Below are 14475 nucleotides of genomic sequence, written 5' to 3'. Positions count from 1 at the left end.
AATCCTATCAAAATGCTTATGAATACTAATTAATCTATAATCCTACTAAAATTAATCTAAACTCGATAATTTAATTCTAAATAAGCGCATAAAAGGTATTGAATACTCTATTTTCATAGAGGTAACATTAACAGAAATTAAAAATGGTTATAAACAAAATAACATCAAAAATCCATACTTTAATTTCTGACCACTATATATATATATATATAGGAATCAGAGTATAGTTTTTTTTTATTTAACCCTCATGTATCGTAGTCTGTGTTTTGTTTCATCGAACTTTATATTAAATTGATGAGTTGGATTGTCCATTTCACAGAAAGTGGTAACCAGAATGACGTTATTGTCAATTTTCCTGCTCCTATTTAGACTAAATTGGTATTATTTGACTACTGTTAAATAAAAATAGGGTTAATCACGTAAAAAGGCACGACATTTACTTAAATTTTCAATTTTAGCATGACCTTTCAGAAAATTATATAAAAGGCACAATTTTTTGTTTTAGGTTCAAGTCTAACACGACCTTTCATTTTAATATCAAATCTAGCACACCGCTAAATTTTCCGTTAATTTTAACAGCAGCGGCCGACTAGGCATTAACGATGCCACATCATTATTCAATAAGTGAAAATATTTGGAATTAAAAAAATATGTGGGGTCCACTTATCATGCTAGATTTGAGATTAAAACGAACGGTTGAGTCTTTTTGTACTATTTTCGACTTGTTGTGTTAGAATTGAAAATTCAAACAAAGGTTGGGTTAGATTTGAAAGTAGAACGAAATGTCATATCTTTCTGTGTAATTTCTAAAAGATCCTGCTAAAATTAGGAATTCGAACAAAGGTTGTGCCTTTATACGTCATAACCCATTTTTTAAAATTGTTTTAATAGTTTTTTTTAAGAAGTTAAAGAGTAATTACATTTAGATATACCAAAAGAGCAATATTTGGAGTAGCATTGCTATTTGGATTTTGTTTAGTTATTGCTGGAATGTTGGCGTCCTTCTCTCTCCTTGTTGAGAGCCTCTCTCTCTAACCTTCCCTTTGTTGGAAGTTCCTTTCTCCTCTTCTATGATCCCCCTATGCTGCTTCGTTCTTCGTTGTTGGTGATCTTCTTACTCTTCAATGGAAAAACATCAGATCCCCTCTCCAAAAATGCAACGCTTACCGACATCACTTACTCCCCACAACCACCGCGGTCAGGAAGCTGATCACCCCTCCTGCACCAAGAACAGATATCCATCTCTTCATGCATTTACTCTCCGCATCAATTCTGACTCAAACCAAATCAAATTTGCAGCTGGGAGCAAATCTCAGAACTACTACACCATAAATTTATCCCCCAACATTCGATACTTGCTTCAATTAGCATTTATGATCATCATCTCCTACTTTGCATATACCCCACCATCTTCGCAAAATTTCAAAAGCAAACACTCTCAAAAACCCCTTACACCCCCCATTACCCCTCTGAAACCTCAGGATACCCCACCACCAGCCATGGAATCAGCTGATCTTGACAACTCCCTAGCAGAGATGTTCACTTCCCAAACCTCCATGACTCATAGACAACCTGCTCTAGACCTGCGGACCAATGATGAAGAAACCCAGGAAATTATCCCCCTGACCCTCCTCATAAAACCCTTCGGATTCAAACCTCCATCGCCAAAGGCTATCATTCCCCGCCTCCTACAAGCATGGAACACGAAAAAGGGAGTCAGCATTGCGCCTAATAAATACTTAGATGATATCCTGATCTGCCTGTTCAAGGACGAACGAGACATGAAATATATGGAGAAAGAACGTGCCTGGCTGTACAAGGCGCGCATATGATGATCTCTCGCTGGGACAAACGTCTCTCCCTTGAAGAAATCAGATTTGACAGTGTTGATTTCTAGATTCAAATCAGAGGAGTCTCGCCTAAAATGCTATCAACAGACAACATCAATAAGCTTGTAGGGAAGGCGGGAAAGGCGCTACAGATCGATTGGAAAGACTCTCCATCCTTACCGAAATGGTACGTGACCCCGCGCGCCCTAGTCAAAATTTTAGTCACCAAATCCCTTTACCCAGGACGATTCATCAACAGAAGATCAGGGCCTGCTACCTGGGTATTCTTCAAGTATGAGCATCTGAAAACGTTCTGCTACGATTGCGGGACAATCGATCATGAACAAAGCCACTATGACTCTGAGTCGCCAGCACCCCCAAACCTCTATGGTCCGTGGCTCCGTTTCGACAACCAATCTGACCTCCTCCCACCTCAAATGGCTGAACAGCTTCCAGTATCGCAACATTCATCACTACCGAAATCAATTACACATCCCCCAGAATTGCATTCCCCTTCTCCAGCTCATCGGGGAACTCGCGAATCCCCAAAAATCGCCAGTTTTCGATGGCGACAACCACCCAGCCTTAACAGATGCCAATTCGCCTCTGACGCAAGACGTTGACAGCACAGCCACGGTGGATGTCGAACAGCCGACCGTTGGAAACCCTCGTCGAGCAGATCACAGCAGGGAACTCGACTTCCTGCACCGCTCGGACTTCTGCCCATCACCCAGAAAGAATAGCCAAGCCTCCAAAATCCAGCCCATCTTCACAAATACTATTTACTCGGGCCTCATAGAAGAACAAGCACAGGTCGAACCCCACTTCCAATCAAGTCCCGGAAAGACGCCCAGCCCACTGAAGCAACAGACCAAGCCCAAGAAAAAATCGAGTCCAGCCCATTACTGCAATATTGAAATTGAATGGACCAGTGAGCAAGGCCGAGACCCAGCCCAAAAGTCGAGCCCTCTCAATATCGACCCAATTGGCTCCTGATTCTTCGCCCGACCTCCTCAGCTCCTTCACGAAAATTTTATGGACCTAGACGATGCTACCCTGATCACCAGGAAGAGGAAAAATGATTTTTCCATGGAAGAATTCATCCAGATTTCTGGCCCATACACTAGAATTTTTAACAAAGTAGGACAAGCAGTGCAAGAAGATTGGAACGCGCGTCGCTCAGCTAGCGTAGAATGGGAGGCATCATCTCACCTTCACCCCTCAGCGACTATATATCTGAACCAAGGGAATTCGGATGCTAGTTACGAAGCTCATGAGATGGAAGACGAATCGATCCCCAAAGACATCCAAATGACCAAGGAGGCGGGCCTTATCAAGCCCCCAAGATAGCCATGAGTCTACTGGCATGGAACTATCGGGGCATAAGGGGAGAACCGACAGTTCGAGCTCTTCGTCTCCTCGTTCGAAAACATAATCCAAGCATAATTTTTTTGTTTGAAACTAAGTCCAACTCCAGCCATTGCAGAAAGATCGCAAAGAGTTGCAACCTAGAAGGCATCTTTACCGTTGATTCCTCCAACTCAGCTGGTGGTTTCTGTCTACTATGGAACTCCGAACTCCGAACTCCAGGTAACTATCGAAAAATCTTCCCCATATTTTATCCATGCTACCATTGAGCATTATATTCTGCCTGCCCCTTGGAATCTCACTGCAGTTTACGGCCCCCTACACTAATGCAAAAACGGCTTTCTGGTCTGAATTAATTGATATTGCTAATACTATAAACCGACTTTGATTAGTTGTAGGGGACTTCAATGAATGGAGAACGACCTACCCTAAGGCGGGAGTCCTTCACCTTCCACAAGTTCGATCGGATCATAATCCTATCTTGGTCAAATTGTGGATGGAGTCTACCCATAAACCTTGGCCTTTCCGTTTTGAAGAAGCTTGGACCAGAAAGATCACTCTAGCAAAGAGATAGTTAAAAATGCCTGGAACACCATAGTGTATGGTTCTAAAGCTTATCAATTCTCCTCTAAGATTAAATCGGTAAAAAAAGACCCCAGGAAATGGAACAAAGAAGTCTTTGGTCTCTGTGATTCGAATATAGCAGAAATCATGGATAATCTTGATAAAATCTAAGGGAAACCCTTCACTTCTGAGATCAAGGAACAAGAACAAAAGCTCATTTACAGATCTTGAGGAAAACCTTATGCCGAAGGAAATCATATGGAGGTAGAAATCGAGGGAGTTATGGCTGAAAGACGGAGACAAGAACTCTAAATTCTTCCACATCTCTACGGTCATCCGCCAGAGGGCTAATCATATAGCTTCCATCAAAGAAGACAGCAGGGAATGGTGTCATGAACGCGATGGAATAGGCGACTATTTCCTAAGGAACTTCCAACAACTCTTCAGCTCTTTTCACCTAGACATCCCAGAAGACATGGAAGAACTAGTCAATGCAACCATCACAGATTCCAAGAATGAAAGACTAATTCAAACTCCTGACGATAAGGAAATCCTAATGGCCCTAAATTCAATTCCAAACCTCAAATCACCGAGTCCAGATGGAATACCTTCCCTTTTTTACAAACACTATGGAGATACTATGAAGCCTCTTCTAATTTCTACCGTCAAGAGCTTCTTCAATTCGGGTTTTATTCTCCAAGAATGGAACAACACTTTCATCTGCCTCGTTCCTAAATGTCAAGGGGCCTTCACCTTTAAAGACGTTAGACCCATTAGCTTATGCAATGTGTGCTATAAAGTTATATTGAAGATCATTGCAAACAGGCTTAAACCACTTCTTGAAAGGATCATCTCTCCGAACCAAACCGCATTCATTGAAGGGAGATTGATAAATGAGAATGGACTTCTAGCCCAGGAGATTCTTCATATTATGAGGAAAACGAAGGCCCGTAAAGGATGGTTCGAAATGAAAATAGATTTTACGAAGGCTTTCGATAACCTAGAATGGAGCTTCATCATCAAAATCTTAGAAAGCCTAGGGTTCCACCAAATCTTCATATCATGGATCTATCAGTGTATCTCCACGACCACATTCTCCATATTGCTCAATGGATCACTTCACGGTCACTTCTCTCCATCCAGAGGTATTCGACAGGGTGACCCAATTTTACCTTATCTCTTCGTAGTATCTATGGAAATCCTTTCCCGTGTACTTTATAGGGCAAAATCCAACAGAGACATCAAGGGCATCCAAATAAGTAGAGGTGGACCACAAATCTCCCACCTGATGTTTGCTGATGACCTCCTCATTCTCTCAAGAGCTACTGAAGCAAACATTAAGAATGTTAAAAGCATTCTTGACAAATTCTGTTCTTGGTCGGGTCAAGAAGTCAACTCCACCAAATCAGGCCTATTCTTCTCCAAAAATACCACGGTAGAAATGAGAAGGATTTCAGAATCCATCCTCGGCATCAGAAAGCTTAAAGACAATTCCAAGTACCTGGGAAATCCTCTCTTCATCAAGCACAGAAGAAAAGAATCCTTCCAATTTCTCATCGACAAGATCAAAAGCAAGCTGGCTTCATGGAAGGCTAAACTTCTCTCTTGGGCAGGCAGAGCCACCTTGATAAATCCAGTGATCAACAACACCCCAATTTATACAATGTCACTATTTCGACTGCTAAAATCCACTCTCAGCGCAATAGACAAAGTGACAAGGAGATTTTGGTGGGGTGTAAACAAGGAGGAAGGCAGCTACTTTGCTCCAAAAAGCTGGGATAACATCTGTCAACCGAGAGCAAAAGGAGGCCTAGGCTTCTATAGAGCAGAAGATTCCAATAAAGCGATGCTTTCCAAACAGCTTGGGCACTTACCAAAGCCAATAACAGCCTCGCAGGAAGAGTGGTAAAAGCAAAATATGAAAACTTTCTTAATTCATCCAACCGCTCCTCTCCCTCTTCAGTCTGGAAAGGTCTTCAGTGGTGCAAAGACACCATTCGAGTAAGTACATGCTTCTCAGTAGGTAATGGTTCATCGATCTCAGCATAGCATGATCCTTGGATCCCAGGTACGCAAGATCATAAACCTTCTCCTAGATCTAATATAGAACCAAGTCCTGGGTTGAAGGTATGCGACCTAATGTTTTTCCATCCCAAAAGATGGACATTCCTCTTTTAACAAATCTCTTTGAGCAAAGCACAGTCTAGAACATTCTCAAAATCCACCTGGCTCAAGAAGATCTTGAAGACTCAACAGAAAGGACCCCAAACACTTCAGGGAAGCACTCGGTCAAATCCTTTTATCTCATTGATTAGCAGCGGAGATTCCAAGAACACAATGGAATTATTTGGAAAGCCATATGGAAGTTGAAAGTATATGAACGGTTCAAACTCCATCTCTAGAGAATAGCCAGTGAATGCCTCCCCTGGTTTAGTGAAGCAGGCACTCCGTGCCCACTTTGCCAAACCAGCTCCGATAATTTAGAGCATCTCTACGATGATTGTCTCTTTTATCATGTTGCCTGGAGGGAATCACCTTGGGACCTTCAATCAATTTCTTCCCATCCACCAATGCTAAGGACTTAGCTAACTTTGCTGCTTGCCCCCCACACTCCTTGATCACTAACGTCGCTGATAGGGCTAACTTCTCCTTATATGCAGCAATCATCATTTATCAACTGTGGAACTCACGGAATAATGTCTTACATGCAGGTAAATAAGCGGATCTCCACGAGATCATTAAGATCATCAAGAGCAACTTCATGGAGCATAGCAAGAAGAGCCGAGTCACGCAAGATCGAGAGACCTACCATCCTGAAGCATCCCTACAACTTGAAGTATCGAAAATGCCCACTGGACCAGATTGACACATCATTAGTTCAGATGCGGCCTGGAACTGTAACGGATCATGTCTCTCGGGAGTGCTTCACCAGCCACACTGCGCGCCCTCTTTGTCATAGTTCTAGATCTCCAACGAAGGGACACCACTTCAGGCAGAAGCCAGAGCAGTGCTTCTTGCCTTGACCATAGCTGCTGATAGAGGTTTCATGAAGATCTGGATACGTTGCGATGCCTTGCTTCTAGTTAAATCAATTTTGCATCCCCATACTTCGCTTTGGGAGATTAGGAATATAGTGTCGGATATTATTTCATCCTTTAATATTTTTTTTGAATGGCTGTGCTCTTATATACCTAGGTCGGATAACTCTCTCGCTCATGATCTAAGCCAATTCGGCATAAGATCAAATTTTCAATCTCTTTGTACTTTTGAAGGATATCCGAACCTTACTACTATTGTAAACACTTCTTATTAAAGTTACTCTTTTGCTTATCAAAAAAAAAAAGTTGTTGCTGGATAAATTTATTGGGTGTTTTTAGCTTGATGTTGCTTGAGTAGTGCACTGCATGCGTCCTTCTTCCTTTAACTTTTGTTTTTCTTAAATATTTTGTTTAAAATAAAATTACAAAAAAAGTTCAATTTACACTTCTAAAAATGGGTGCAATCTAAATCGAATTTTATTTCATCAGTTCGATTGACGACGTTAACTATATTGGAGCTGAAAAATTGATTACAAGTCATCCCATTGTCCAATTTTGTTTCCTCAGTCATTTGATTTTAGTTTTTCCATGACGTGGGACTATCCAACTCACATTTTTCTGAAGGGAAAATTATGACAAAAATACAGAACTAGAAAAACAAGCAAAGTGCAAAGATTCAAGATGAAAATGAATTAACGGAAAAGGGGAAAACACTATAAAATATAAAAGCTCCAAAAATAGGATATATTTTTTTCGTGATCTTCCCTCCTTACGTCACGTGTAAAAATATAAACATAGTTGCAATCAATTTTTTGAATGTGCTTATTACCACATGAATATTAGATCATAAATTTACATGACCAGGAATTTTATGTTATTTTTCACCACATTGTGGTATAAGAATAAATTAATGGTCATCTAATATTTTCTCCCAATAGAGGACTAAGTAACCACTTTTTCCATATAGATAAGTTATTACAAAACTAAGAGTTAATTGGTGCATTGCATAGGAAATTTTGTGATATATAAAGCTGAATTTTATTTCCAAGATTTATAAATTAATAAGATTAAAAGTATAACAATACTATATTGTTTTACTTTATAATTAAAATTGATAGATTATTTTTTTAAAATAATTTAAAATATATGTCACTCAAATTAAATTTATGGATATATAAATAAATAACCCTAGAAAAATTCTTATCTTGAAATACCCTTTACAATTATCAAGGAATATTTTTCATTTTTTAAGAAAGAATCTTCGTTATTAACTTATATGTACCAATAATATGGACTAATTAGAAATAATCCGTGGAACTTGATGCAATTGAAAAATGCGGCAAAATACGTTCATTGAAACTATAAGAAAAATGGTCATGGAGCTAAGATTTTTAAGATCGAGCTTAGATAGAGTGTCCATCTTGCGAATTTTGATTTTTATATATTATAATGATGCATGCATTTTCTCCTTTGTTCTTAAATTAGAAAAAAATGACATTTTTGGGTTAATTTTAATACACTCCTGTAATTTGAGAGCAATCTCAAAATACTCCTTGTGGTTTCATTTGTCTCAAAATACTCCTCAAGAGTTGTAAATCATGTCAGTTCACTTCAAATATCTAACACTGTTAATAGTTTAGAAGGAACTATGGTCATGTGCAATTCACACGACTCTTAACAGTGGCGTAATAACAATTTAACGTATGTGGCCTGCATTTTTTTGTTACTTACATGAGTTGCAGTAGAGAAGAACAATGTAGAATAACATTGTTATCTTTCGGCTATGGTAGAGCCAGAGAAATTATGTTCGAAAGATCGTTTCAAGGTAGATAATTTCTTTTCGCTCCCCTTTGCTAGATAATTTCCTTTTCAAAAAAAAATATTTTTTGATTCAATTATGTCCCTCTTAAAGAGTCATTTAAATTGCAAATATTCCGTTAAACAGAGTGTAGCGTAGTGACGCATGCACCCTCCTGTTAATCAAGAGGTTTCATGTTCGATACTTGAGTGAGATTACTCATACCTTTTATTAAATATATCATGTTCCACGTTAAAAGATGGTTTGCCGATTCATAGGGAGTACATTGAGACGAGTGAAACCATAGGGAGCAACTTGTGATCGCCCTCAAACTATAAAGAGTTTATTGAAATTGAAATTAATCCTTTTCTGGTGAAATTTGGGGGGAAAAAAATGTTTTGTAACAGCTTAAAATTGAATGAGCAGGTGAAAGCAAAAGCCAAACAAACTGGGTTCGCTTTCTTCCTTAACTAGGAACAAAATGGCTGCTTTCGGACAAAAAGCGAAAGACCATGGCCCCAGTGGTGGTCTCCACTCCTCTCCTATAAAACCCTTCTCTTTTCACATCTAAACCGTCCTTTCACTTCTCCTCTGTCTTCCTCTGCCGCTGCTGCAATCACAGCATCACTACCCTCTCAGCTCCTCCTCCTCTCAGTCCTAGTCTTCCCCACTAGACCAGAGAAGGACCCCCTCCTCCTCTGCATTCTTCTCCTCAAAAGCAGCTCCCTTTTTTCACTTTTACCACTTTCCCCTCGGAAGCTCCTATGCTCTTTCTTTACTATCAATCTTTCCCACCCTTTTCTTGGATTTCTATTTTTGAGTGAGCTTCCTCTCTCCGGCTCGGGCTCCTGCAAATGGGTTTGTGTGGTTTCGGGAGACTGAGGTCCCGCTGGGCAGATTCCATGGCTTCTCTGCTTCTGCTTCTGTTCACGGGAGCTTCTCTTGCCTCTACTGATGAAGGTCGGTGGTCTTAATTGACAATGGCTTTTCCTTTCTGGTTCTCGTATCTTTCCTGCTTTTCTGTCGATTCAACCACGAAAGCTCATTACTTTGGCATTTTTTGCCTGTATAATCGCCTGCCCGTTGTATTTTCTTCCTCTTTAAGTGTTTGCTTGGGTGTTGTCCGATGGTTTGGATGCTCAGTGGTGATTCTTCCATAGATGGAAATGTATAGGCGAAGTAGATTTAGGGACTTGTTCAAGTCTCAATCTTGCCACCCATTAGGTCAGAGAGAGAGAGAGAGAGAGAGAGAGAGTGAGGGAGATGGGTTGTCCCTTTCCTCCGATGTAAAGCCATTGTTAGAAGAGAAACTCTGACCTGGCCTTTGATTGGAGCCATCCCCCTCGCTATTGCTTCCCAGCTCATTTTACAGTCCTTGAAAATCTCAAATTAAAATAAATGTGCCGCCCTGACATTACCATGGTAGGACCAAATTACCCTTCACTTTGAGATTGCATTTGGCAAACATGGATGGTGATGGAGTGGATCCAGAAAATTAGATTTATTTCCGGTAATATGCAGCGGTGTTTCTGCCACTAATCTGCCGGATGAATCAAAAATTGTAACTATCGACTTCGTCCAGTCTACTTCGGTCCACTGATTTTTCTGCAGTCTAATAGTTTGTGGTAGAAGAATCAAATGGGCCACCAGGGTTCGTCCGAATCTACTTAGATGATTCTAGAGAATAAAAATGGACCTCCATTATGCCCACATGCCTGTTGTACACCCACATCCCCACCACTTTTGTCTTCCATATTATTTCATCCAAAAGTTAGATCTGATTGTCATGCAACTTGATGGGTTTTTAGGCCGTTTCCTTTGCTTTCAGACAATAATACACATTTTTATATACAAAGGGTATTTGCTGCAATGGTGATAATATGTGCTGAAATTCATTTCTCTATCATGTGTTTGAAGAAGGTTTGAATAAATTATGTCAGCCCTGCTGGGTTTTTAGATAAATTAATTGTCGGTGCTGTGATTCAAAATGTTTGCCAAAAGAAGTCATAAACATGCATGACAGAGGTGGCAGAGAAGCTCCTGATTCCTCACCTACCTGCCTTGATTGAATTTATTAATCCTTGCACTTACTTGTAAATCTCTCCATCTCTCTCCAGCTTTTAGTGAGATATTGTACACTACTCTTAGTATATAGGTTATATTTTCACTTTAGAGCCGCATTCTCCTTAAAACATGATGCTGTTGCTGATGCTGATGCGCCTTCTAATTCGTTGTAGAAAGATGTTAATGGGCCTTTGGTCTTTAATTTCTTAAGATGATTAGCTTTTAACTACAGGCGGTTTGTGTAAGGGCAACTAGGAAAGCTATGCAGCTCGTCCCTTGGATTGCCCCTTGTAATATTATGCATCAAGAGTCATGAGATCTGCACTGGGATGTGGGGCTGCAGATCTGATGGTCTGGAGGTACAAGGGACTGTCTGGGTGCCGGACCATAAAATCTTCCAGGAAACTATATAGGAAATTGGACAGATTGTGATGATGATGTGTCCTGATATAAAGCTGAAGAAAGGATTATTGTCTTTAATATTGACTTGGTCTTCAGTAGTAATGTTGATACTCTTTGAATTTGAAATGGAAAACAAAATTGATTGATTTGCCAGTTCCAATTAATGCTCGTACATATTTATTGCGACATTTCGTTAGACCTTTAGATGGAAGAGACAATTTCTGTCCCTGTGTGAGTTAGCTTCTGCTATTAGATGTATTCAGAAGAAGGCACAAGTGTTTTCCAACTGCTATTTGCCTCGTGTCTGTGTTATTTTAAGAACCCTTCTTTGGCCTTGTTAGAAATCATTTTCTCATGTCATGTGTGGTAAATGAAACAATTAGGAAGCGAAATCTGTACAAAAAAGCCTTACTGTTCTATTGAATGGCAGTTTCACTGACCCTCATGCTGTCCATCATCTGTAGGCCCCTTTGTTGGCGTGAATATAGGGACAGACCTCTCTGACATGCCAAGCCCGACCCAAGTGGTGGCCCTCTTAAAGGCCCAGAACATCCACCACGTACGCCTCTATGACGCTGACCGGGCCCTCCTTCTCGCTCTCGCTGGCACAGGCATCAAGGTGACTGTTTCTGTCCCGAATGACCAGCTCCTAGGAATCGGCCAGTCCAACGCTACTGCTGCCAACTGGGTTGCCCGCAATGTGGTGGCTCATGTTCCTGCTACCAACATCACTGCCATTGCTGTCGGATCTGAGGTCCTGACGACCCTCCCCAACGCAGCCCCTGTACTTGTCTCGGCCATGAATTTCATCCATTCTGCTCTTGTGGCCGCAAACCTCCACTCCCAGATCAAAGTCTCAAGCCCGCACTCTTCCTCCATCATCATCGACTCATTCCCTCCCTCACAGGCCTTCTTCAACCGCACATGGGATCCTGTCATGGTTCCGCTCCTCAAGTTCCTCCAATCGACTGGTTCATACCTCATGCTCAACGTTTACCCCTACTATGATTACATGCAATCGAACAACGTGATTCCTTTAGACTATGCGCTATTTCGTCCCCTACCTCCCAATAAGGAAGCGGTGGACTCCAACACGCTCCTACATTACACGAATGTCTTTGATGCTGTTGTGGATGCAGCATATTTTGCCATGTCTGACCTTAATTTCACCAATGTGCCTATCGTTGTGACTGAGTCGGGTTGGCCATCAAAGGGGGACTCTTCCGAGCGAGATGCAAACCTTGACAATGCCAACACCTACAACAGTAACTTGATCAAGCATGTACTTAACAACACGGGGACCCCGAAGCACCCTGGGGTTGCTGTGAGTACCTACATTTACGAGCTCTACAACGAGGACGTCAGACCTGGTCCAGTTTCAGAGAAGAACTGGGGGCTCTTTGATTCCAATGGAGAACCGGTTTATATCCTTCATTTGACGGGAGCTGGGACAGTGTTGGCGAATGACACGACGAATCAAACATTCTGTGTAGCCAAGGAAGGTGCAGACAAGAAGATGCTGCAGGCAGCACTGGACTGGGCGTGTGGGCCAGGGAAGGTGGATTGCTCGCCCCTGTTGCAGGGACAGGCCTGTTACGAGCCAGACACTGTGGCGTCTCATGCTACCTATGCTTTCAACTCTTACTACCAGCAGATGTCTAAGTCTCCAGGGAGCTGTGATTTTAAAGGAGTTGCCAGTGTCACTACGACTGATCCGAGTATGCTACTATTCTCTAACATGTTATATGATGCAGCTCGTTTTATTTTAATGCTAAGATGAGCTTTTTCAGTATCAAAGTTGTTGAGGACACCCTGATTTCCTTGCTTATCTTTCTTTTAGTCTTTTACATTGCATAAGAGATGCATGAAATTTCTATCTTCTTCAGAAACACATCGCAATCAATAATCTTGCTTTGGCATGTTTTCTGAGAAATATATACAGAATTTCCTGACTGTTTATTAAAAATTTTTGACTCACCACGAACAGGCACGTCACTTTTTTTGGTCCAGTTTGATTGACCAGGTTCCCTGTTCTTGCTGCAGGTCATGGTTCCTGTGTATTTCCCGGAAGGTACAGTATTTGAACTTTTGTAATAAAGCGATCCATTACTTCTTTGCTTCAGTTTGATTATCGATTTTGATCTTAAAAAATATAAACTCGAACAATTTGAGGATAACAAATTTCTGTTCATATTTGTGGCTGTAGTGGCGGGAGAAACAGCAGCTTGGTAAACGGCACAGTGCTAGCTCCGTCTTCCAATTCCACGAGTTCTGGATGTGCAGGACTATACTTGTATGATACCGGTTCAATCACAGGCTCCATGATTGTCGGTGTATTGCTACTAGCTTTGGTGTTCTTGTAGAACAATGGCTTGTCGGGTTTTGTGTAATTGTTATTTCGTTTAGACATCTCTAAACATTTTATTCGTCTCGAGGGAAGCTGACAATGGGCCAATTTTGTTACTCGGGAGAGTAGAGTTAAGAGGGTCTGCAAGCTTGCTTCAGGACATGACCATGTGTGCGTAGCAAAGGCATTTTTTTTTTTTTACTTTTTTGGTGTTGGGTCTTTGTACAAACAAATCATGAAATGAATTTGTTGGTGTAGGATTCTCTTGTTGGGGGAGTCGACCGATTCCATTTCAATTCAAAATCTCATGTCTTGCGTTTGCCAAGTTAAGATGGGCTGTCATGCTTTGTCATATAGAGTTGAGAATCATTGTAAATGCTTCGGAGTGAATATGACCGTTTCGACTCATGAAAATATATATATATATATATATTGGGTAAATATTTCATTCTATCCATTCGAGTAAGCTGGACAATTCACTTAATCAAGCTAGGAGTACTTTACACGATAAAAATAGGGAAAATTACCATGTCCTTAAACTATGAGGGTGAAAAAAATTTGTACCCTAAACTATTTCTCAAGGATATTTACCCCTTAACTATCCTCGAAGGAAAATGTGCCTTATCCTTGCCGTTACTTTTTATTTTTCATCCAAATTAATAGGAAACATGAACAAAAGAAACAAATAGAAAAAAAAAGAAAAAGAAAAATAAAACAAAGAACAGAGGTTACGTTGTGGTCTCTCATTTATCTAACCTAGTTATGCCATTAGTTCTTTGTGATATATAGGTAGATTCTCCACTTCCTGATATCATGGCTAATTTTTGTTGATCATAGAGACTTCTTTTCGATTTTGTAACATAGAACATATATTGTAGTTGATCATCTGATTTTGCGATATACTTCATATGGTTCGTAGAATCCCATCGATACTGGAGCTCATGCAGCCCCCTCAAACTATAGGTACTAGATATTCAGGAGGACCCAAATATTTCTATATGAGATTGAATTAATTTGAATATATGCGTCGGAAGATGACATTCATTTAAAAAACTAAATAAATCA

The 14475-nt window shown here is 40.6% G+C and overlaps 1 protein-coding gene across 2 annotated transcripts; it reads left to right on the top strand.

Annotated features, from left to right (window-relative positions):
* Nucleotides 1-9141: 9141 nt before the first annotated feature.
* Nucleotides 9142-13713, top strand: LOC116197189 (glucan endo-1,3-beta-glucosidase 3). Of its 2 annotated transcripts, XM_031527242.1 has the most exons (5): nucleotides 9423-9557; nucleotides 10894-11020; nucleotides 11528-12781; nucleotides 13107-13134; nucleotides 13270-13713. In XM_031527242.1, the coding sequence occupies exons 3-5, from the start codon at nucleotides 11569-11571 to the stop codon at nucleotides 13424-13426; spliced, it is 1398 nt and encodes a 465-aa protein (XP_031383102.1). In that variant the 5' UTR covers nucleotides 9423-9557; nucleotides 10894-11020; nucleotides 11528-11568; the 3' UTR covers nucleotides 13427-13713. The 2 variants fall into 2 exon arrangements, with proteins under 2 accessions (XP_031383100.1, XP_031383102.1); XM_031527240.1 differs by lacking the exon at nucleotides 10894-11020 and having other exon boundaries at nucleotides 9142-9557.
* The last annotated feature ends 762 nt before the right edge of the window (nucleotides 13714-14475 follow it).

Source organism: Punica granatum, chromosome 2, assembly GCF_007655135.1.
Source record: "Punica granatum isolate Tunisia-2019 chromosome 2, ASM765513v2, whole genome shotgun sequence".
Taxonomy (NCBI): Eukaryota; Viridiplantae; Streptophyta; class Magnoliopsida; order Myrtales; family Lythraceae; genus Punica; species Punica granatum.
This window is presented reverse-complemented; position numbering and strand designations above follow the sequence as displayed.

Bases quoted from the DNA above. Each gene is read 5' to 3' on its own strand.
- LOC116197189 (XM_031527240.1), top strand. From the start codon at position 9,452: ATGGGTTTGTGTGGTTTCGGGAGACTGAGGTCCCGCTGGGCAGATTCC. The intron at 9,558-11,527 runs GTCGGTGGTCTT...CATCATCTGTAG, and splicing joins TCTTGCCTCTACTGATGAAG to GCCCCTTTGTTGGCGTGAAT. The intron at 13,135-13,269 runs GTACAGTATTTG...TTGTGGCTGTAG, and splicing joins TCCTGTGTATTTCCCGGAAG to TGGCGGGAGAAACAGCAGCT.